Below are 25,925 nucleotides of genomic sequence, written 5' to 3' on the forward strand. Positions count from 1 at the left end.
GGACTGTGCATCTCATTGAGTAAAAGTGAAGTGATTTGTCACATGTGATACACAGCAGCACAGCACACAGTGCACACAGTGAAATTTGTCCTCTGCATTTAACCCATCACCCTGAGTGAGCAGTGGGCAGCCATGACAGGCGCCCGAGGATCAGTGTGTGGGGACGGTGCTTAAAACAGAGCATGTCAGAAGTGGGAAGAGTATGCCTTCTGGGGTTCTCTATAAGTTAGAATGTTAACAGTATAGCCAAAGGTTTTATGACATGCAGCTGAATGAGCAGAGCGTGGACAGACGGGTGGTAGTAGCCTAGTGGGTAACACACTCACCTATGAACCAGAAGACCAAGGTTCAAATCCCCCTTACTACCATTGTGTCCCTGAGCAAGACACTTAACCCTAAGTTGCTCCAGGGGGACTGTCCCTTTAACTACTGCTCTGGATAAGGGCGTCTGGTAAAGGCTGTAAATTGTAGATAAACCTCTGTCAGTCCGAGGGTCAGTAAACAAAGTTACTGTAGGGTTTTGTATTCTTTGTTAAGTCACTTTCAGACTAAAAGAATTCTTCTCTCAAAGAACAACGAGTGGTGCACAATGTGCCATGCTTGCCGTAAGACAATAATATGTTGTAGATCTCTGGACACTCACAAACTGATAAGATCAGCGTTTGAAAATTCAAATTTGACTTGCATAACGCAGCATGAAACCATAACCGTTGTGCATGCATGGAACTGATTTGTGCCATGTAAGCCATAGAAAATTACACGTTTCAGAACAAAGTTCTTTGTCGGTCTGAAAATGGCTATAGCTCGCCGGGTGCGAGGGGAATCTAGTCACATGTGATAGGCATTTGTGCTCACCAATCAGATGTGTCCCATGCCCACTAAGTAAGTGCTCTTGCTCTCAACTCGTGGTATGCTAGTTACAGTGCAGTTCATTTTTCAATGTAAAGTTATGATACAGTTTTTAATACACATAGTATAGTGAAAAATCGCAAATTAAATCACAATTAGAATCAAATCATGATCAGATTTTTTTCTTTAAATCCTCCAACCTTTCTGTCTTTTTGGTTCATGAGCATTTTCATTTTTTCTGAATAACAGAGTTTGGCAATGACATTTTTAGTGACCAGTGCAACCCTCTGAGGCTTGTTCTGGGCAGCTTTGAAATCTCCTCCTCCTATGTGATTCTGGTTTGGTAGCCAGACAACCAATTTTCTGCCTTTCTGAAAATTAATTCATTTGTAAGGGTCACTACATACACATTAAAAAATGATTATATAGTGGTCAGACCAAAAATCACCAATCCCCCATCCCACCATGACGCTACCAAATCTTTGACCTCTTGATTCTCTCCTTCCTCTCTTTGATCTCCTGATAACCCCTAGTCCACTAGAACAGAAGGAGAAGACAGCACACTCACACACAACATCTATATGTCTCATCACAGCATGGTTTGGCTGTATTTGTATTGATTTCCCCAGCTTCATTACTGACTCCTATTCACCTTGTCTCAGGTAAAGGTCATTCATGCCAGCAGCACCAGTCTTCCAGTTTAAAAACAATGATCCTAAGCACACAGCCAAGATATCAAAGGAGTGGCTTCAGGACAACCCTGTGAATGTCCTTGAGTAGCCCAGCCAGAGCCCAGACTTGAATCCGATTGAACATCTCTCAAGAGATCTTAAAAAAAAGCTGTGCACTGGCACTTCCCATCCAACCTGATGGCGCTTGACAAGAGCAGCAAAGAAGAATGGGCAAAACTGGTCAAGGATAGGTGTGCTAAGATTGTGGCATAATTTTCAAAAAGACTTAAGCCTGTTATTGCTACCAAAGGTGCATCAACAAAGCATTGTGCAAAGACACAATGGGATGTTGTGTGTAGAATTCTGAAGGAAAAATGCATTTATTCCCTTTTGGAATAAGGGTGTAACATAACAAAATGAGGAAAAATTGATGCACTGTGAATACTTTCCAGAGGCACTGTATCTGTTCTAATTTTCCTCCCATCAGATGTCATGAGATAGATTGACTGAAAAAAAAATTAGCTTGGATTTGTTTTTCAATTGCTGGAAGTAATTAGTTTGATGTCAACACTAATATGAACCATGGCTGCTAAGTAGTGCATTATAGCACCGCCCACAATGGGTTTATTTGCCCAGATACAGGATTAGGAGAAAAACATTGTGACCTTCTCAGTTAATTACAATGTTATCGCTTGGTGAGGGAGCTGGATCTGCTAGTGTTGGCCATTTTTCTTTCTCACTGAATAGACACAGCCCTCAACTCATATTCACTCAAATTCACTCAAAACTCATATTCACCTCAAATAGGATCTAACAACATCCAGGTCATACCTACTTCCTCTTTGCAAATGAATTTGGCTGTCTCTGCATGCAACACCAGATTTAAATTAAATGAATAAAAATATATTTTAAAAATAGCCTTGTTGATCTACCATGACTAAATTAATAATTAAAATGAAGAAACTACCAGCAGGAAAGGGTTTAAACACAGCAGCTGCTATTTGTGCTGATTGACAGGTTGTCAAGACTCAAGACACTCCTGCCACACCAAATAATTTGTCTGTGTTACGTGCCAGTCTAGGGGTACAGCCCTTAACAAATGAAGAGAAAAGACAAAACCCACTAAGACAAATCAGAGCAATTAAACAAGTAATTTAATAATGAAAAATAAAAATACATACAACACTAATTAAATTCAAATTCTATTGGTCACATACATAGTCATACACGGTATGATATGCAGTGAAATGCTTTAACTGACTGCTGCAGACCACAGTATTGCAAATATTGCAAGTATACAATGAAAACCAATATGCAAATATTGCAAACATAACCAAATATTACACTTTTATATATATAAAATATGTGTAACAGGTAGGGTGAAGGTGTGCAAATGAAGTGAAGGTGTCCTCTCCTGCTTGGTACTGACTACTATTAACTCCTTTGTCTTGCTGTCTTGGTGGGGATTGTTGCTCTGGCACCAATTCACCAGATTTCCAATCCCCTCCAGGTAGGCGTCCTCGTCGTTGTCAGAGATCAGGCCCACCATGACAGTGTCGTCAGCAGACTTGATGATGGTGGTGGAGTTTGTAGAGGCTGTACAGTCGTACGTGTACAAGGAATACAGCAGGGGGCTCAAAACACAGCCCTGCTCCAGTGCTGAGAGTGATGGAGGCTGAGACATGTTCGCCCATCCTTACTGCCTGTGGTCTCTCTGTTAGGAAGTTGGAGACAGAGAGGTGAGCTGAGTCCCAGGTGCACTAGCTGAACTATAGTCAATGAAAAGCATTTTAACATAATTTCCCTTCCAAATGTCCAGGTGGGTGAGTGCTGTATGTAGGAGATGTGAGATGGCGTTGTCTGTACTTCGATTGGGGCGGTAGGAAAATTGTAGTGGGTCGAGTGTATCCGGTAATGAAGAGATGATGTAGTCTTTGACCAGCCATTCAAAGATGTTCATCACTACTGAGGTGAGGGCTACAGTTGTTGAGGGAGGCAGGATGTGGTTTCTTTGGGACCTGAACAATGATGGACTCTTTGAAGCATGTGGGAATCACCGACTGAGATAGAAAGAGGTTGAATATCTCTGTGAACACAGGTGCTCGCTGGTCTGCGCAGGCTCTGATAATTCTCCCCAAGATGCCGTCTGGTCCTGCTGCTTTCCTGGTGTTCACTCTCCTGAAGGCTCTCCTCACGTCATGCTCGGTAATGATGAACACGTTCTCAGTGCTGGCAGTGTCCTCCTGTCTACAGCCGTTGGATTCGCTAGCAGTAGCATCACTAGCGTCTTTAGCTGCTGCCTCAAAGCGAGCATAGAATATGTTCAGCTTGTCTGCCAGTGTAACGAATTAGCTCAAGAGGAAATATCTAGAATTAATTATAACTGGTTATAATTAATAAACATTTAGACTAGATTTGGGAATAAGCTGTAGCAGAATTAATGTTACAATTACTTGATCTGTCCGTCCACGGAGCAGATAATATAATTATTTATCAATTCTGGGAATGATTATCCCCCCTCTTGTCAGGAAAGGTAGCTTTCCCACTCTGCGTACTAGCAGTAATTTAGCATGTAAACTTAAAGGGTCAAACGTTCAGTGACTCCAGATGTGAGCAGCACACAGAAACAAACGATTGTGAATTTAAAGAATTTAATAAACACGGCTATAGCTAACATACAACAATTAGACAAACATATACATACAGGGTAAAGGAAAGTGATGAAAAGAGAATGGCAGTATTACACATCAATTAACCACAGCCTAATGAGAATCGTCAGAGAATTCTTAAGTTCACCTTAAAAAGGGGTTTACACGTGCATAGTTACTTGCATTGGTCCTTATTTCATGCAAAGAGTCCTGATGCTGTAGGGTCACGATCCTTGATCCTCAGGTCTGGCGTTGGAGGTTCTCCTTGAAGGTAAATTTTGCCAAAGAGTAACAAAGTGTTGAAAGAGAAAGGTGTCTCGGGAGGGAGAAGGGAAGATCTGAGCATTCGTGCCTGTGTGAGGCTCTTTTTGAATGCTTTCTGGCACGCCCATCATGTGGCCTGAATAGCCAATCACAAGTGTGACATTTTGGCGGGAGGAGTTCCCTTTGTCTGGGTTTACGACTGACCGGAATTTTATGGCTGGTCCAGAGAGAGACTGTAGTTTGTTGCAGTTACAATTTCTACCTTATAGAAATTGTATGATGTATTTTGTGATCACATGGTATGCATCACTGTTCCAGTAGTAAAGAGAAGTTCCTTCTGACACCAAGAAAGGGACCTTTAGGAGGTAGGAAAGTAGAGATACACTTATACACTTAATTATAGGTAATTAAAGTTTACCTAATGCACAATAGAAAGTTGTAACTAGTATAATTCATACAAGGGAACGTACACACAACGCGTGCATATACGGGATCCACTTATAATCACATATTCCTAGCACAAGATACAGACAATATGTTTTAAGTGTGTGCGTGATTGTGTATTGCGAAGGTGGGGCCAGACAGGAGGTCTTTGGAATGCTTTGAAGCTTGGAGCCCCGATGAGCAGTTTGCAGACCCCGTCTGCTTCGCATCGTCTTGGTGACAGTGGGGGAAGACGGGACAATCAGGCTGAGGGTCCAGGTTGTAATTTGTATGTAAATGTCAAAGGTTAAAAAGGTTCTTTGAAGATCAACCATCTATGATCCTACGCAGACGCTACATTTGTGACAGTGGGGGAAGACGGGACGATCAGAGTGAGGGTCCAGGGTTGTAATTGGTATGTAAATGTCAAAGGTTAAAAGGTTCTTTGAAGATCAACCATCTGTGATCCTACGCAGACGCTACACCAGAGACACGTCCACGTTCGTTGTACCGGATGTTGGTGCTTTATAGTCCGTTACTAGCCTTAGTCCCTGCCACCTAGAGTCACTGTGTTCGAGTTGTGACTTCAGGTTTTCCCATAGCGTTGCTTCGCCTCCTTCACCACATTCCTGACACTATGTCGCAGCCTTATATGGTCCCATGGCCCCAGAAGCAAGCCCCTCATTATAGGTTTCAGAGTGTCGCGGATGGTTTTATCCACCCACGGCTGAATGAAACTCACAACTGCTTCCGTAAACTCACTAAACTTTGAAACATGTCCCAGTCTTCCAGTGCGTCCTGAAGAGCGGCCACCGATTAGTCGGTCCACCTCCCTCTGAACTGGAACTTCCTGTTTGCGCCTTTGTTTGTATTTAGGCATGAGGAAGATGGCGGTGTGGTTGAATTTTCCAAACGGTGGACGAGATTGTGCCCTGTAACAGTCCTTAATTGTTGTGTAACAGTGGTCCAGTGTCCTTTTGCCCTTGGTTGGGCAGGTGACGTGCTGATGAAAGTTGGCTGGCATTGTTAAAATCCCCCACCACAATATGCGCAGCGTCCTGGTGCTGTATCTGCTGCTGTGTGAGTGCCTCCTGCAGCTCGCATAAGGCAGTGTCCGTGTCCGCTTTTGGTGGAATGCAAGTGGTGCTGATAATGACCGATGTGAACTCCCAAGGAAGGTAAACAGGACAACATTTGATGGACAATAGTTCCAGGTTCGGTGAGCAGGAGTGAGTGAGGTGAACAACGCTGTTACACCAGCTGCTGTTTACCATCAAGCACACACCGCCTCCCCATGTTTTCCCTGAGTCCCATGTCCTGTCCATGCGGTGAACCGAGAAGAACTCGGCCAGCTGGATATTCGGAATTCGTCCATCTATTAATGTATCGCTCCCACGGAGCTATGCAGTGCGGAGCTGTGCGGCACCGAAATCATTGTTTTACACGGACTGTTTTAGCTGAAGCGCATTTTTACGGAAGCGCAAGATTTAAAGAGGCATGATTTATTTTGAGCTCTATGGCAATGGCGGAAAATGAAGGTACCGGTGTGCTTAAAAGGCATAAAATGTCTCAAGTGTTGGACCATTTTACTCTGCATGGACAACGTAGTGCAGTGTATACACTGTAAAATGGACCTGGCTTACCATAACAGTACTTAACAGTGTACTCGAAGGTATCATATCATATGTATACTATGGCAAGCCAAACAGGAAATAAAGAATATGTATATTGACAGGGAACTGAATATATGGAATGAAAGTGTAAAAACGCATGAAGACCATGTGGTGTGGGAGAAGAGAATAGAGTGTGTAGAAAAAAACTCTTTCTCCCTCCACACAAAGCACTGTATTCAACCACTCCAATTTGATGTTACCTGGCAGAAAGAGGCATGGCACAATAGAGGTTAAAAATGAACAGTTTCTAATTTATTAACACGGGTAAATAATTATTGAGGTTACATGTGAATATTGAATGTAAAAAGGTACCAAGGTTACAGAGAAACTAAAAATGAGAAGAAAGAGTAAAGAGGGAGAAGAGAAAAAGAGGGGGAGAGAAAGACTCAGAAACCTTCCGGTTTCCGATGGAAAAACCTCTGAGCAAGAGAGCCCAGAGTCCCTCTTTCCACATGTGTGCAGACTTTTATACCCCTGGCCTACAGGAAGTTGTCACTGGCCTACAGGAAGTTGTCACTGGCCTACAGGAAGTTGTCACTGACCAATCAGAACCTGTTGTTTCTGATGTCACGCCCCCCCGGTGCCTCCCATTTGGGGAAGACAAAGAGGGTGGGCGGTCCTGACGGCTGATACTTCACACGTTGATGTCGGACAAAAGGCATGTAAAAACCGGGGTGTCGAATCTTCAGCCACAACCATCAACACAGGAATGTCACACTTCCCCCTGCAGACATCTGTTATGCAAGACAAAAACAGGCTCCTGCGATGTCCATTCTTACAAAAGTCTGAATATATGGAATGAAACTTGAATTGATGGAATGAAAGTCAATGTATAAGGAATGAACATCTGACGTCACCAAGCCATTGGCGCCATTTTGAGAATGTTAGTTCGCTAAACAGGTGAATTGTGCCTCACCACGAGTGATTCTGCTCTAAACCCAGTTGCAGCAGTTTTAAGCAGCGACATCGTAATAAACACTCTGGCTAATGCTTGCAGTAACACTACTAATAATTTTACCTGCATTCAGCATAGAGATTTATTCAATGTTTCACCGTGGAAGACCTAATGCAGCTACAGTAGCTGCTTATTCATCAGGTATCCGCACTGACCGAAACAGGCAAGCTTCCCACCACCATTTCTACGTACAACCTCCGTCTTTTAATACGGAAACGGAGGTAAGTAAACAGGGAGGAATTACAGGATTTTAAATACGATATACCAGCGCTGCCTGATCCCAGCGCATCATGCAACGTTTAGATTCAGGCTGCACACACAAAGTGTTGATTCTATTTTAGAGGTTTTATGTAGGATGGGTGGTGGGAAGCTCGCCTGATATGGAAATTCATCATCAGTAGTCCTATGCTGAATGTTGGTAGAATTATTAGCGGTGCTACTGCACGACGTCAGACTTTCATTCCATATATTCAGACTTTCATTCCATATATTCAGACTTTCATTCCATATATTCAGACTTCATTCCATATATTCGGGTTTCATTCCATATATTCAGACTTCATTCCATATATTCGGGTTTCATTCCATATATTCAGAGTTTCATTCCATATATTCAGTTCACTGTCAATATATATATTATTTATTTCCTGTTTGGCTTGCCTATATATATATATATATATATATATATATATATATATTCTACACCAGTAGCAATAAACTAAAAATGTTTTGATAATCTAATTTTTCTCTTCTAAAGAGTCACACTACTTACACACTACTGTAAAGCCGTTTACAGTGCTGAACATAGAAGACCTGCTTTACCTGCACATACTGGTGACGGATCTCCTTCACCCTTTCACTGTTTCGTTCAAATGGCACTTTATACAATTGCTTCATGTGGATGTAATTTTCTTCGAGAACTCTGTCAATTGTTGAAATTGAAACAGATTCAATATTGCCAAATACCGTGTTATTCTCTATGACAGCGCTTTGTATTTCTCTCAACTTAATTGCATTGTTTGCAATGACCATTGCACAAATGACTTCCTCTTGCTGTGGGGTAAAAAGGGGCCCTCTTCCACCTCCGCGAGGTTGTCTTTCAATCCTATGTGGTGCAGAGGAAAATTACAGTAAAATTACAAATACAGTACAGTAACATGAGATATGAATGAGATGGTACAGTACAGTACAGTAAATTACTGTATGCATACCTGTTTTCCCTACGGAATGTTTGAATGATTGAACTGACAGTAGTTCTTCAAATATTGGGTTGCACCCTTCGACCAGCCTCCTCCATGGTGAGGCTGTCATTGACAACATGGTCCACAATTGTAGCCCTAATTTTATTAGGAATTTGCCTATATCTGCCTCTTCTCCCTCTTGCCCTTCCCCTTCCTCCCCGCATCCTCACCCCTCTTCCACGATGCTGACCTTCCATTTTGTGTCACATAAGTGTAGAAATGGTACACACTAGCTCCTGCTCAGTTCATATATGCTTGCCAATTGAGGATTCATACGATTCATCCATGATTGACAGTGAACAAGTTCTTTGTCATTGGTTACAACTAAAATTTCACACACCTCCTCATGAGTGACACCCGAAATTCACCTGAGATCAATTGTTCAATTAGGAGACATTTCCATAAAAAATTATAAAGAAAGGTATAGAATTTGCTTGACAGATGACTAATTTTTGACATTTGATAACTAGTTCTACATTTTTGTGTGTAATGACTCAAGCAATGAAAGTAAGACTATTAGTTTTCTTGAGAATGACTATTCAGTATCCATAAGTATAATTAATTTTGACTGACATGACCTAAGCAAATGGAAATGTCAAAAAACAGCAGAGAAATGTATGAAAGCAACTGATACATGTCCAAAATCATTTGCAGTTTGTTCAGAGAAAGGAGAAATTGCTATGATGATGTGCACAAATGACTAAATGTTGTTGAGGTTGAACTAATAGTTATGAGAATTTTAATTCTGATCTGAGAAACGCACCAAAGCGACTGAGAAAAACTGTAATAGTCCCTAAGTATAAAACCCTTATACTCATTATACTATATTCCATATATTTAAAGAATTATTTAATTACATCATTGACATAATTTCTTATTTATTTGTCATCTGTAATTGTGGCCAGAAAAATAGAGTAATGCTGCTTGAAATAAAACTCCTGATTGGTCAAGGTCGTGGGTTAACTGGTCTTGGATTTTAATTGAGTTCTGGATTAGAATTATAATTTGGATTGGGATTATATTTTGGTCCTGACCAGGTAATAACTGAGACAGGATGCTGGTTCACATCTCTGTGTGGATGCCAGGCTCGCATTCTCTTCTTCATTCTGGGACCCTTTAGGACAGTCTCTCTGGTAATGACCAGATTGCATGCATACCAACACGTTCCAGTTGGTCCCTTCTGCTCCCTCTGCTGTGGTCTGCTGCTTTGGGGTCCGCCTTTGGCTTGTGGCTGGGTATAGACATGGAAGTCTGGAGCAGTAGACTGTGTCTTTGATACAAATGGCTATGGCACTGCAGCAACTGGAACCTGCTGTACTAGTGCTTGAACCATCTGTCTTCCATCTTGAACCATCTATCTGTTATCGGTGGGACAAAATAAATAAATGTGGCAATATGATGTGATATATCCCTTCAGTGAAATGACCAGCTTGTTAGCATGACAGTATCATTGGGGGACATCACTATTGTGTAGCAATATTTTTTTTTCTTATTTTTTCTATATTTCACACCTCATTCCTACTTGTAATTCTATATTGTCTTATTATGTGTATCATGAATATGAATTTTATTCAAATAAAGTTGCAATCCACAGCTTTTTTAGTCTGTTCTGCCCTCCAGGTTTAATTTAATTTCAGTCACGCATCTTGTTTATGAAGAGAAAATTAGATTGCAGATAGTGGGGATAGTGAAGATATGGGCACCTCTGCTGCTGCTTCTGCCCCACATAATGTTTCCTTTTTCATGCGGAGGCTCTTTTGAGGCCCCGCTTTTGTACATGTCTTTCAAGAAATTTAATGTTGACACATTTGTTTTCTATTTGCTTGTTATGCAATCTCTACATTAGAAACTCCAAGCCATTTCTAATATTCTTATTACAGTCATACCTAGAATTAATTAATTGTAATAGTTTTGCACAGATATGATCTGTAAAATTGCCCCTTGAAAACAACCTACCTAAATTTGTTTATTAACAATAAAAAATAGTTATATCAAAGTTTTTTGTATACTGTAATTTGTGCCTAAATATCCAAATAGCAGGCCATGAAGTATAAAAAAACATACATATAGATATGTTTAAAAATAGCTGTAGCTGTAGCATGTCATGCCATAGAGTTCAGGCAGAAAGTCAATTTTATTTCGGTTTCTGACTGAGTAATCCTTTTCACTATTGACGCAACCCTTGCTTTCAGGCTGCAACCATCTTCTGAGCATGTCAAAGTAAATAAATCATCAACAGTAGATGTAGGTATTTAGAAGTATACCATGTTTCAATGTTTCTGGCTAAATGCTTTAACAAAGAGCAGTTTAAAAATGGCACTTCATAAAAAAATCTACTCACGTTGGCTGTGTGATATACTATATCTATTAAAAAATGGACACTATCTATATCCTGGATCAAACATCATCTTGACTTACTTGACTATTGTTTGCAGTATTCTTTCAATGGATTAGGATTCTGACCTCTACAATTTTTACAATCTTTGTGCTCAGCTGGGACAACCTACATCTTCGGGAGAGGAGGAGCCCTCATCACCTACACCTGGCCACCCAATGACCGGCCGAGTACGCGGGCAGACCGACTGGCCGTTGGCTTCAGCACGCAGCTAAAGGAGGCAGTGCTGGTGCGGGTGGAAAGTGCGCAGGGACTGGGAGACTACCTGGAGGTTCACATAGTAAGGGCCTTTTTTCCATTTTTGCCAGTTTCTTTTAGAAACTCACACAATATACAGTAAGTAGCATGACACTTGGCATGAATTCTCATGAATAGTGTCAATTATTCCCTTTTTTCAGTTAAAGCAGGGGTGTTGCAATTGCTATTCAATATTCTCTGCATTTTGAAATATACGCCTAGGGTCCCTTGACAGAAATGTATTGTTGCCTATTTGAAAGGGAGCTGGTTGTCTTATAAGTAATAAGCATAAAATCTTTGTTACAGCATGATATGGTGGCTTCCTAAAAGAGCAGACATGACCTAATTATAATAAGGTTACATTTAATGAAAACAACTCTAAAAAAATGGGCACAGAAGAGGACAAATGCACATATTTACAGAAGAAATAGTGGGGCCATGTACAACCATTCAAATGCAGTCCATCTCTTTCTGACACTTACATAATACAAGAGGGGATCTGAGAGTATGGAATATAGAAAACAATATATTTAAATGATAATGAGGCAATTCAAATGTATGCGACCCCTTAAAATGCATTAATAGTCTGTAAATTGCTCAATGACCTCAATGCTCCCTGGTTCCGATTAGATTCACTGCACAAATTAATTTTAATGGAGCCCTTATGTTTAATTATTAACTCGATATGAACCTCCAGGTGACACTCAGTTAAACTCTGGAAAGCATCTGGATCATCCGTAGCATTACAAACATACACACATTCCTACACACATTTCAGGTCAAGTCCTCTTTCATCCTCTAGTCGTGAGTTCTGATATGTTGTGAAACTGTTATATTTTGATAGACAGGACAGTATCATTCTCATTTTTTTCCCTGCCACAGTGTCTGACCCCAAAGAATCTGAGCTGTGTCCACTTTGGAGCCAAGACATTAGGTCTCTTGGCTTGGGAGAAGATACTGAAACCATAATATAAATCAGAGCAAACAGTAATGGCTATAAGGATAAAGGATAAATGTCTGTACTTCTTAATCTAAAAGAAATATTCAAATATTACTCTACGGATGGAGTTTACCAAACCAAGTCAAATTGCTTTAAATAAAATAACTCACACAGAGGCTCGCACCCACCTCCTTTCCCTCACAATTTATAACTAATTTACAAAGCCCCATAAAGCACAAAGCAGTGAAATTAACCCATGCACAGCAGACTTAATCAATACCCAGGTGTGTTGGGTGGAGCTTAGCCTCTGCTGGGTGCCTTGTTGCATAGAGCCTCTGAGTTCTCCTGACATGGTGACCATCTTTGCCATTTTGCTGTTGTGAAAGAGTTATCTCCACTGCCTAATGTCCTGTGTACTTGCTGACAATTGACAAGATCTCAAAGAAAGCGTAAAAAGAGGTTCAGGGGTATTTGGGTCCTTTTTTTAAGGCAGTTGAAAGATATTATGCAACCGCTTCCAATCCTTTCTTTGCCTAGATGGAGTGGGATCTAGCTGGAACCACCTCATTTTAATTATTTACTTTACTGTGATTTACCTTTTCTCGGAAGCTTGCATAACATGCCAACCCAGTGCACACTTCTGCAAATATTGCACAAGTATGCACAACACACACACAATGACACATGGCTAATTAACATCCATCCAGCTTCAGGACAGTGAATCCCTCGCACACAGTGCAGCTGTGAGACATGTCACTTTTCTTGATATCCCACAAGCCCCTCAGAGATGGATGAGCAGTGAATGAAGTGAGCAGGGCAAAGATGTGTGTCAGTGTTTACTGTGACCCAGCCTGCCAAGGAGGAAGATCACTTTTGAAGCAAGAGTTTAATTTTATTTTAAACTGGTAATTACTGATGCTAGTTTTAAGCTAAATCTTTTTGCAGCATCCTTGATTAATGTGTTTTTCAGAATATTTCAAAAGTGGGATGGTGCACGAAAGAAAAAGGGGACCCCAATCTTTTTCTGTGGGTCACTGAAAACTTTATAGTAGGTTTCATTATCTCACACAGCACCCAAGGCTTTGTCACAAGGATGGCTTCTAAAGCATTTTCTCTATGCCTTTCATTAATCTTGTGTTATTTATGTATTAGATATGTGATTATCTAATCCGACTGTTGCTGACAGCATGGCAGATATGGCAGATATGTGAGGGAGAACAGCAGAGCTCCCCTGGGCACCGCTCAGGATTCTTCATTTCAGGACTGCACAGATGTGACCACTTGATAATGAGAGATTGGGTTGGTGATAAGATTCTCTGGGAGATGCTTGCTCTTTCATCCTTTCCACTACCAACCACTATATCTGCATGACCCCATCCTTACACAACACATTTAATCTTTCTTTAATTACAACGTGACTTCTGAGAAATGGTCTGTTAGGTTCCAGCATTAATTGTCAGAAGTGTCCATGTCTTTCTAGGTACTGGACAGCTGTTGATTGATCCCCTGCACCTTGCACATCCTGTAATTAATTTCCCCCACCTGATCCAAAAACAGACTCAGACACCCCTCCAACCCATCCACAACACAAGGAGGCACATGGTTGTCCCTGGTGGTCTAGTGGTTAGCATAGTGGTCGGCACTGTCCCCACTGCAGCCCAGGTTCTGCTGCAAATTCCTGGTTAGGGAAGGCTTGTAAAACTTTTCATGGGGCAGTGGTGGCCTAGCAGGTAAGGAAGCAGAACCATAATAAGAATCTAAAGCTGCCAAGGTGCTACTGAGCAAAGTACTGTCCCCACACACTGCTCCTCGGGCGCCTGTCATGGCTGCCCACTGTTCCACAAGGTTGTTGGACACATTTCATTGTGCACCGTGTGCTGTGCTGCAATTTTTCACAATGACAATCACTTCATTTCACCTCACCTTAGAAGTGAGCTATGGATAGAGAAGTTATTGTGTTATTTTCTTTGGCTCTTCTCACAGAGCCAAAGTGTCTAATGTTCATTGTTGGTTCATTGTGATGTCATTAACTGTTGTAAAAAAATCTTTGTCTTGCACATTTACTATCTATACTATCTACTATCTATAGCTCATTCCTTAACCCAGTAGAGTGTTGCACATGACCTAGACCAGGCACATAACAGTTCAGTATGAATGCAGTTGGCTAAACCAAAAACAGCATGAAGCTCAAATTATCATTAAATTCCAGTCGGTAAGTGCTTGTATTCATAAATTAAATTAATTTAAATTTAAATTTAGCCTCTCAACTCACAGAGACAGCTCAATTTAGACCAGCATCGCGTTTTTCTCTTGGTCCCAGGCTCACATCTTTCAAAATAAGTCCCACTCCCTGCTGGGAAGACAGCCCAGCCTGTGCAGCTTGCTGACCCAGAAACTAATCTTAATATGAGTTATGCAGGGACCACTGCAGAATTCAGACATGGATGCAGCCTGTAAACAGATCCTTTTAACAATCAAATATTAATCAAATGTTCTTCACTGGGGTCTTAACATAGATTGTTCCCTGCAACCAACTGCAGAATGTGCACACACAGCTTCTGCACACACCCATTCACCTTCACCAATACTAATCATTAAAACCCATGCACTATTGTTAGTCTTTATCATGATGCTTCTGGATCCAGGAAGACTGTGAATGTGCTGCTTACACAGAGACTTTAACAAACTCTTCCACGGCTGCCTTTAACTCATAAGGAGGAATGCTGGATGCTTATTAGTGTCTAGGATATAGTAAACTTGAATGTTCTGCAACTGGGTCTTTCACTTCTTTCACTGACCTCCATACTTTCACTTATCATCTAGCTTTAAAGGTACAACATGGTATCACAAAGGCTCTATCCTGTACTTATTGAGGTACTATCAACTGAAAGGAACAGTTTTGTACCTGGAATTTTAATATTGTACCCTGTGTGTACCTATATTTCTCTGCGTGCAGTGTGTGGTATAATTAATGTTATGTTCTGTTTATGCTCTGCTCTGAATAGTTCATCAAAGAGATTTACTGATAATTTGACAGATTTATAATAGTATTAGTATTAATTATTTTTCCTATGCTGCTAATTTCAGATTTCCTACCAGACTGCTTTTGATTGAATTAGTAGGAAGTTCTCACTAGCTGCCAGACTGTGTCCCTCAGCTGGACTCCTGCCCTTGATCTGACCTTAACTCTTTGCTCTTAACCTCTTAGTCTTGGTGGAAGGTTCTGGGTTATAGGAGGCTAGTTGGGGGAGAAAACCAAGAGCTGAGAGGTGTCTCTGTAAGTGCGGTGAGGATGGCTTAGGCCAAGAGTTATGTGTCTGTCCAAAAATGTCCAGCCACAGTAACTCAATGGCCCTGACAAATATACTGGCCTCTGTGTTTATGATTTATAGTGTACATTTGTGTAGTGACTTAATCTAGAGTGGGAAAGGCAGGTGGGACTCAAGGAAAGAGGCAGATGAACAGAAAACGTAATCCTATGCCTATCTGGCAGATGTGCTGTTGATGAGATCTGAAGCATTCTATTTCTTCTTTCTCTTGCTTCATATACCAGTCGCTGTCCTCAACCTCTTTCCATTACACTGACCACTCTCTCATTCATCTGCTCAACTCAACCTCTGGAGTTGAGGACAGCATTCACCCTAATCCAGCAGCACTCACCTATGTGAGTAATTGAGGTTATAGCCCAGTGAGCAGTGTCACTATTCTTCTCATCTTTCCCACAATGGGATTCCTTTAGGGAGAGCTTTAAATGCCAGTGCCCTTGACCCCACCCCATGCAAACACAACTACAGACTCTGCGTCCCTGTACAATCTGCTGTGTTTTAAAATTAGTTTGGGTTCAATCTTCAATTTGATAAGCTACAAACATTATTTTGTAAAGGAAAAAAGCCAGATTGCTGTGTCAAATCCTTTGCTGGTGCAGCACATTATGCCATTATGACTGGGCCGTCTCATGGTGGAGACTTGGCCATGTGGGATCTGATTCTGAAATCGAATTGAAAAGCCTGAAGTTATAGCAGAGCCTCACACTTTTCACTGACGAATCAATAAATCAATTAAAACCCGAGTGACTAAACATACCCCGGCAGCTGCCCTAGACACGTACACACAGGATTGTAAATTCTTGTTTTAAAATCTGTGGCATGCCATGACTAAATTAGGGATAGAGAGAAAAATAGAAACGGCAAAGGAAAGAAGAGGAGGAGCCTGACAGGCACAGGGCTTGGCGGATGTGTTTATGCGGCAGAGGCAATAGTCCTATGGGACCCTGTGTGTGTATTAAGCTCTTCCAGAGACACACACACACACACACTCCCACCTACGCCTCTCCCAACCTGCTCTGACAGGAGTACTGTAGTATCTGTGCCTCTTTGGTTCCAGCCAGTGCCTGAGCCCTGCAGTCTTTTAGACGAATGTGTTACTGCTGAGAAGGAGAAAATAAGTAAATGGACATACTACTGAAAGCTTTGGTCTACATTGCTGATAGTTAGCATCTATCAGGAAGTCCTCCCCATCTGGTCCACCTGATCCTGTACATGAGTGCCATATTTGATGGAATATTATACAAGGGGGAGACAAGCAGGGTGGGAAATAGAGCTCATTAATTTTATTTGCAGTATTTAATCTATACTGATTCTAATCTGCTTTAGCACTGCTATTTAAACTGAGCAAGGGGATACAATGCCAGTACTGATCAGCACAAACAAAACCACAATCACTTACAAAGGCCCTTTTGTACTGAAGCTACATTGTGTCACTTGTTACTAGATGTTGCACTAGTTTTTCTCATTAATTACAAATAAGCAAGGAGCATTGAGGGCAGTAAACATGAAAGACAAAAAAGAATACTAATGCTAACATTTAGAGCATTGCACCTTTGGGACCTACTAGAAAGCTCCAAGTGTAGTCTCTGAAAGACCTTTGTGGTCAGCTTGTGGTCAACATGTGCAATGAACAGAGACACATGCACTCAAACTCATGAACTATGCTGCAGGGAGCAGATATTGCAGAAATTGTTTTGCCATTGTTCCTAGTCAAGCTAGGACAGATAGTGGCCTTAAAATATGTATTCCTCAGTACGTATATGTGAGTTGTTTATGCATGTCTTTGTTCCCATCCTTTACCCTTTTTTCAAGGAGACTTGAGAGGCAATTAGAAGAGATTTCAGAGGTTATACAATGTCTGTCAGACTGAAATATAGTAGAAATCAGAGTAAATGGGACAACTCATCTGGTGAGTTAATTCCAACAGATTTGAGTGCACCTCATCAGACAAACTTTTTAGCTAATTAAGCTCAGTTCTGTACTTAAATGCCTAAGTTGGCAAACAAACAAGCAGGGAGAGATAGCCTATTTCTACCCTGCATGATTCTCCAAGGTAGTTTAGTCAGCCCTTGAGTGCTGAATCAGAGCATGAAATCAAATGCCAAGAAGAGAACACAACGTCCCATGCTGACAAGACAAGGGGGTGCCCAGAGGAAGGTAGTGGGTGCTGTTTTTATTTAAATATGAAACATGAAAGTAAATAAAATAAAATAAATGCTTTACATATTAATTTTCATGACCAGTGCTCTTAATACATGAATCATCTCCAGTCTTGGTCACTTCTAAAATGTAAATGTGTGCAAGTGATCTTGAAAGAGTAGCTTTAAACATTTACAACTCCACATTCCCATTGGACAATTACCAGGATCCCTGTTGAAACCCTCATATTTTCTTTCAAAAAATTTAAAAGAAATAACAATAATAAAAATTTAAATGAAAAATTAAGCAATAAGACCTCTGTATGGTTAACGCATGGGTGAAATTAGCTTCCCCCAGCTGTTTCATTCAGAAATTCCACATTTCTTAAATATGACATTCATCTCATGTTGCTCTGGATAAGGGAGCTGGCTAAATGCCATAAATGTAATGTAAGTATCAGTACTGATGACTTTTTAATTAAATTGCCCTTCAGAGTGATGGAGTGAGCTGGTCAGCTTACCCATGTTTCTATACATTTTTTAGAACTTACCAAAATACTTACCTGTCTATTTTTAAGCATTATATTTGGCAGTTAATTCTAGGGTTCTTACCTTACCTTATAGACTAAATTCTAAGTCTATATTCATGTCTGAAAAGTGCTTGTAAGTTCAGCGGTGATGTATGAGATTGAATTCATGGCTTGACACTGTGACAAGCCCTCAAAAACATTTTAATGACTGATGTTCTGCTTTAATTGTTATCAGTTTTGCAACTGTGCGTTCTAAGAAATCCAGTGTGTAGGCTGAGAACAAAGGTAGGGTATCATGTGTTAAGGGTCAGGGGTAATTTTTTTTCTTTGTGGGGGGGAAAATTTGATTCTCATTATATGCCTCCATCTCACCCCATATCTCCCATGTGTCAATGCCATTTGAGCTCTCAATTATGTCTCCAGGATCCAATGAATGTTGAAAATGAAAAAGGGAATGGGGCACAGTCATTTTGTGCATATAAAAGACGAGTCTGCAGAGCGCATTACAATTTCCGATACATGGCCACAGAGATAAGAAGAGGAGTCCTTTTATTCATTTTTTTTATGGGTTTGCAAGGCGATGATGATATGTGTGGTTTCATTCTAAAAGATGAGGCAGGTAGATGAAAGCAGGTACAACACAGATAATGTAAGAGACCACCCTTAATGATGATAATTGAAATGTAAGTTACAACAGTGTACTAATGTTGGAGGTATCTGGAATTTATGAAGCTGATTGATCAGTCCTAGATATAACTGTTCTAGATTGTCAATTAACATAATTTAACTGGAATTATTATTAGTTGATCAGAATTTAGGGTTCAGATTAATCTAAAAAATCGCCTTCACTGTTTGCATTCCTAGCATTTCCACATGCATGCAGTGATTTTCTAGCCATACCAAAGTAAGTACAGTAAATTCACATGATGATAATTCAAAAGGATGTAGAGCAAATAAGAACAAGCCTATCGTATCATAATAACTTGACATTTCCTTTTCCTTCCTCTCCAGTGCTGATATCTGATAATACATCAGATCATGTTAACTAATACAATACATGTCACTGTCCTTGCACATCCTGTCCACTCTGCTCTATTCTTATAAAAGTCAGTGGGGACACAGACTTCACCTTGCTATTCTGTAAGACCAGTACTACTACCTACCTACCCTGTCCACTAAATGAATAGACTTTTAAATTGCCATTAAACTTTATACAATTAGTGCAGTTTTTTCTGGAGAATAAATCTGTTGTATGAAATGGCAGCATATTTAAGACCATGATCTGTGATACAGATCATGTATCACAGATCAATGATACCTTTGGAATGACAGATTAATCTCAATGTGGAGATAAGATTTAAGATTAATGAGATTAATCTTTAAGATTAATGAGATCCTCCACAACTAGTGCTTGGGGATTAAAAACTCAGAGCCAGACAGGGGGAGGAGGTGCTGTGATCATTCAGTCCCATGCTTTTTTAGACAGGTTCCTAAACTAAAACCCGAATATATGTACATATGCTGTCTAATTACCATTATAATGATTTCATAATAAATTGTAAATAGTCATGTAGAATTAGAATTTTATTGTAATAATATTGTCACACAAACTGGGATGACAGAGACGTGTAGGAGGAGATGAGAAACCTTGGTGCGGCGGGAATCGGCGAACGCCGACGGCGCGAGCCGCAACACCACACTGATGTTGTCGTTCGCGTTTTAAGACACAAGGCAGGGCAGAACGGGACGACAGGAAGGAGTTCAGGATTCAGGATAACAGAGAGGACAGGTACAGTCTTACTTGGGTTGAGGATTTCGGAGCCGAGTCTAATGACGTGTGTTATTCAATGACTGAGCAGTTGGCAGCTGCTCTCTAGCCTATTTATAGGAGTCACATTACCTTGTTTCCGTGTTACTCCCAGTCACATGATGGAATCATGTGACAGTCCCCCCCCCCTCCAGGGCCGACCTCCGACGGCCCCGGAGCAGTGGCGGTACGCTGCCAGTGCTCAGTCACCAGAGAAGGGTCCAGGATGAAACGACTTGGGATTCAAGACCGTTCTTCTGGTCCATAGCCGGTCCAATGCACCAGGTACTGAACCCCCCGACCTCTGCGCCGAGAGGCAATAATGCGCTCCACAGTGTATGCGGGTCCCCCGTCGACGATGCGTGGTGGTGGCAGATCCGGAGCCGGAGGATGAAGCGAGGATCTGACAAAGGGCTTTAGTTTGCTGACATGAAAAACCGGATGGATACAGATGGCAGGAGGGAGTTGGAGACGGTAGGTGAGGGGGTTGATCCGGCTGAGGATCCGGAATGGCCCGATGTATCGAGGTGACAGTTTGTGTGACTCAGTCCTGAGACGCAGGCCTTGGGTGGATAGCCACACTCTCTGTTCCACTCGGAAGCGCAGTCACCGGGGGTGCCGGCGGTCGTGCTGGGTGGACATCCTTCGTGAGGTGGCAAGCAGGGCCGACTGCGCGGATTTCCAGGCCTTTCGGCAACCGCGGATCATCTGACGGGCCGAGGGGACCCCACCTGCGGGCACCTGGTGAGCGAAGATGGGGGGATGATATCCATGACATATCAAAGGGGCTATGGCCATTGGCGGAGGAGACTTGCAGGTTGTGGGCCAGCTCCGCCCAAAGGAGAAACCCGGGCCAGGTGCGTTGGTGTTCCGACACAAAGCACTGCAGGTATCGTCCCAGCTGTTGGTTGGCCCTCTCCACCTGGCCGTTGGTCTGGGGATGGTAGCCAGAGGAGAGGCTGCAGGTTGATCCAATGAGGCGACAGAACGCCTTCCACACAGCTGAGACGAATTGGGGTCCCCGATCAGAGACGATGTCCTGGGGGAACCCATGAAGGCGGACCACGTGTTGAAGCACGAGGTCAGCGGTTGTGGCAGAGGATGGTAGGCCGGGCAGGGTGACCAAGTGGACCGCTTTGGAGAAGCGATCCACTATGGTCAGGATGGTGGTCATACCATTAGATTCAGGGAGACTGGTGATGAAGTCCAAGGTGAGGTGGGTCCAGGGGCGATGAGGAATGGGAAGAGGACGCAGGGGCCCAGCAGCCGGAGTGTTGGTAGTCTTGGCCCGGGCACAGATGTCACAGGCATCAATGTAGGCCGGTACGTCGTACCGAAGGCCACCAGAACGCCGAATGAAGGAGAGGGTCCGTTGGCGTCCTGGATGCCCTGAGAGCACGGAGGAATAGCCCCAATGCAGTATATTGGGCCACCAGGTATTTGGATGTACAGGCACCCTGGTGGGGTGTTAGCTGGTCCAGGGTCGGACACCTGGGCAGCCCGGACCTTCGTCTCGAGGGACCACCGGAGAGGGCCCAGGATGCGATGAGGAGGAAGAATGGGTTCGGGGTCGGAGGATGGTGAGTCTGGAGCATGCTGACGTGAAAGAGCATCGTCTTTTTGATTTTTGGAACCGGGACGGTAGGAGAGTTGAAAATCAAAAAATGAATTGAAAATCAAAAAATAACGCCCACCTCGCCTGGCGGGGATTGAGTTGTTTGGTGGCTTTGATTGATATGAGATTTTGGTGATCGGTCCAGACCACAAAGGGGGTGTCACTGCCTTGCAGCCAGTGCCGCCACTCCTCAAGGGCCCACCTGACTGCCAGCAGTTGATGGGCGAGCAATCTCTTCAGTACTGCTCTCATGTGTTGGATATGTGATTCCAGGGTGGGCGAGTAGTCCAGGTAGGCATACACCCACCGTCCCAGCATGTCCTGGAGAGCATCATTGATGAACTGCTGGAAGACGGCGGGTGCATTACACAGACCAAAGGGGATGACCAGAGATTCAAAGTGACCAGTGGGAGTGATGAAGGCTGTCTTCCACTCGTCGCCCTCTCAGATGCAAATCAGGTTATAGGCCGAACGGAGATCCAGCTTTGTGAAGTACTTCGCTCCCGAGAGGGCGTCGAGGGCAGTGTTGGTGAGGGGTAATGGCGTTCGATTTTTGATAGTGATTTTGTTCAGTCCACGATAATCCACGGTCGCAGACAACCATCCTGCTTGGTCACGAAGAAGAACCCTGTCCCAGCCGGGGAACTCGATGGGCGGATGGTGCCGTGCTGGAGCGCCTCCACCACGAACCATTCCATGGCCAGTTGCTCTGCTTTCGAGAGAGAGTAGAGATGTCCTTTCGGGGGAGTGGTTCCCAGTAGCAGGTCAATGGCCATGTCGCCTGGTTGATGGGGAGGCAGCTGGGCAGCTGTGGCTGGACTGAAGACGGAGACTAGGTCATGATAGCAGGAGGGGACATGGTCTAACACAGGACGGGTCGGTTCTGGGTTTGAGGAGGCAGACGGGGAGGGCTGTGGCAGAAGGCAATGGTGATGGCAGTGCGCTCCCCACTCCGTGCCGATCAGCTGGGTGTCCCGTTTCCCGGACAAATAGAGCAGGTCAGGCGGAGGTGTGAAGGCGAAGCGCAGTACGCACACAAACCCTCCCGAAAACGCCACTGCTTTTCTTCTTGAGTGAGGGTTGTCCTTCCCAGCTGCATGGGTACCCCCCTATGGTCTGGAGGAGTGACGGTGGGCTGAGGTGGTGAGAAATGCGGTCGGGGAGTCCGGTGCTAGGTTGGAGTGGATGCCGCAGTTTTCGGGAGTTTTCAATCTTCAGCACGAGTTGTATGAAGGCCTCATACGTTCCCATACATCAAGGGTTCGTGATCTTGTGGTGAACTGGCTGACAGATGAGGAACCCTCGCGCAGATGGTAGAGCTACGACGCAACGTCTTCCACACTGTCCGGATAGCAAAAGGTGATTTTCAATTCCTCCACGAATTTGGAATTTGAGAGGGACGCAGAACTGGGTGAGCTGATTTGCGAGGCCGTCCACTCCGCCGCGGGACCGACGAGTAACGTGAGTAAAAGGGCGATTTGAGATCGGGAGCTGGGTTAGCGGCTAGGCTGCAGCTCGGAAATCAACGAGAGAGTGGTGAGGAGCGCCTCGCCGTTCCCCTCAGTCCCGTTCCAGCGCTCCGGAAGCGCCAAACTGGGTTCGGGAACCGCAGGGGGGTGAGGGCTCTGCGCAGTGTTCGCCGCTTCATGCTCTTGCCGCGTGACAGTCATCTCATGTAAACGCTGCCGCAGGAAGCGAACGTCCTGTGACAGACATTCAATAAGATTCTCTTGCCGCGCTACTCGATTGCATAAAGCAGCGAAATCTAAAGCGAGTACAGGCTCAGTCATTCTGTCACACGAACCGGGATCAGAATGAGAGAGACGTGTAGGAGGAGACGAGAAACCTTGGTGCGGCGGGACGCACGGAGGCTTATATACAGTCCATCCGGAAAGTATTATATATATAAGTATAGTTTTTTCCACATTTTGTTATGTTACAGCCTTATTCCAAAATGGTTTAAATGCATTTTTTGCTCCGAAAAACAAACAAAAAAAAAACATGATGACAACAATGACTTGAGGTTTTGGCAAATTTATTAAAAAAAAAAAAAAAAACGGAGAAATAACATGTACACAAGGATTCACAGACTTTGCTCAATACATTGTCGATGCATCTTTTGCTGCAATTACAGTCTCAAGTCTTTTTGATACTGATAGGTATGGTAAGCTTGGCACACCTACCCTTGGCCAGTTTCGCCAATTCCTCTTTGCAGCACCTCTCAGCGTTGGTGCACAGTCATTTTAAGATCATCATTCAGATTCTGGGCTAAGGCACTGAAGTCTGGGCTCTGACTAGGTCACTCAAGGACATTCACAGAGTTGTCCTGAAGCCACTCGTTGCCTTATTGGCTGTGTTTAGGGTTGTTTTCTTTCGCAAAGGTGAATTTTTTTTTTCAAGAGCACTTTGAAGCAGGTTTTCATCCAGGATGTCTCTGTACATTTCTGCAGCCATCTTTCCCTCTATCCTGACTAGTCTCCCAGTCCCTGCAGCTGAAAAACATACCCACCACCTGCCACCACCATGCTTCACTGCAGGTATGGTTTTGACCTGGTGATGAGCGATGCCTGATTTCTTCCAAATGATATGCCTGGCATTTACATGAAAGAGTTCAATCTTTGTCTTATAAGACCAGATAATTGTTTCTCATGGTCTTAGAGTCCTTTTGGTTGTCACACGAATACCACTGTTTTAATCTGCGAGCGTGAAAGCTGGAATACCCACGGATGTTCCTGCTTGCATAAACAAAACACTAAACACAGGCAGGACACAAACACAAGTCAGGAGTAAACAAAGAACAGTTTTACTTCATGAAGAGAAGTGAGGCGAAGAGCCGAGTCGAGACATGCACAAAATGCAAACAATAACCGAGCGAGTTCAAATTCAAATTCAAATTTTATTTATCGAAGTCATACACGGTATGATATGAAGTGAAATGCTTTTGGCGACTACTACAGACCACAGTATTGCAAATGTTGCAAGTATACAACATTTAAGCCTTATCTAAGCCATCTAAGCCTTATCAGGGCTCTTAGTTTGTATACTTGATATTCTATAGAAATCGAACGAGAATTGCTGGTGTCTTCCCATTGTAAGTCGCTTTGGATAAAAGCGTCTGCCAAATAAAGTAAAGTAAAGTATACAATGAACCAATATGCAAATATTGCAAACATAACCAAATATTACACTTTTACGTCTTTAACATAAAATATGTGTAACTGGTAGGGTGAGGGTGTGCAAATGAGTTAAAGACAAAGCGTTACAGCGTTACCAACTTCTGTGTTGCTCCCAGTTACATGAACGGAGTCACCATCTGGCCACTTTACCATAGAGGGCTGATTGGTGGATTGCTGCAGAGATGGTTCTACTTCTAGAAGGTTCTCCTCTGTCCACAGAGGACTTCTGTAGCTCTGACAGAGTGACCATCACTTCTCCCTCAATAACTCAGTTTAGGTACCTGGCGAGTTCTAGGAAGAGAAACATCTCCAGGATGTTGGTTTTGAACTTCTTCCACTTAAGGATGATGGAAGCCACTGGACCTCCATAGCAGCAGACCTTTTCCGTAACCTTCACCAGATTTGTGATACAACCCTACCTACCTAGTGGGTAAGGAAGCAGACCAGTAATCAGAAGGTTGCCGGTTTGAATAATGAACCGCCAAGGTGCCACTGAGCATCCCCACACACTGCTCCCCAGGTGCCCAGGTGCCTACCAACTGCTCAATAAAGTGATGGGTTAAATGCAGAGGACAGATTTCATTGTGTGCACCATGTGCTGTGCATCATAATGACATTCACTTTCACTTAACTCTGATGTCTATAGACAGTTCATTTGATTTCATGCTTGGTTTGTGTTCTGACATGTACTGTCAACTGTGGGACCTTATATAGACAAGTGTGTGCCTTTCCAAATCATGTCCAATCAACTGTTTTTTCAACAGGTGAACTCAATTTAATCTGCAGAAACATCTCCAGGATGATTAGAGCCCTAGCAAGAACCCTAGCCAGGGCTATCAGAAAAACAGCTGCAGAACTTAAGCCTCTCAGGCTGCATGCTTATCTGGTCAATGCCTGAAATTAGTCATATGATTTATTTATTTAAATTTGTGTGCTTCTATGTGGGAGGGCTTGCAGCTGGTGAGATTTGTTGGTGGACTGGTCCAGTCGAGCTAAAAATTATTGTCACACCAGTAGAGCTGCCTTCAGATGGTGCC

General features: G+C 42.9%; 1 protein-coding gene across 9 annotated transcripts in view; it reads left to right on the forward strand.

The window, feature by feature from the left end:
• The window catches only part of LOC114786960 (neurexin-2-like), a 196,735-nt gene that overhangs the window by 132,607 nt on the left and 38,203 nt on the right, over positions 1-25,925 (forward strand). For all 9 annotated transcript variants that reach the window (XM_028974605.1, XM_028974634.1, XM_028974624.1 and 6 more), the window contains one exon: positions 11,218-11,399. In XM_028974605.1, coding sequence (XP_028830438.1) covers positions 11,218-11,399 — 182 coding nt within the window. The remainder of the gene's footprint in view (positions 1-11,217; positions 11,400-25,925) is intronic.

This window comes from Denticeps clupeoides, chromosome 1, assembly GCF_900700375.1.
Source record: "Denticeps clupeoides chromosome 1, fDenClu1.1, whole genome shotgun sequence".
Lineage (NCBI taxonomy): Eukaryota > Metazoa > Chordata > Actinopteri > Clupeiformes > Denticipitidae > Denticeps > Denticeps clupeoides.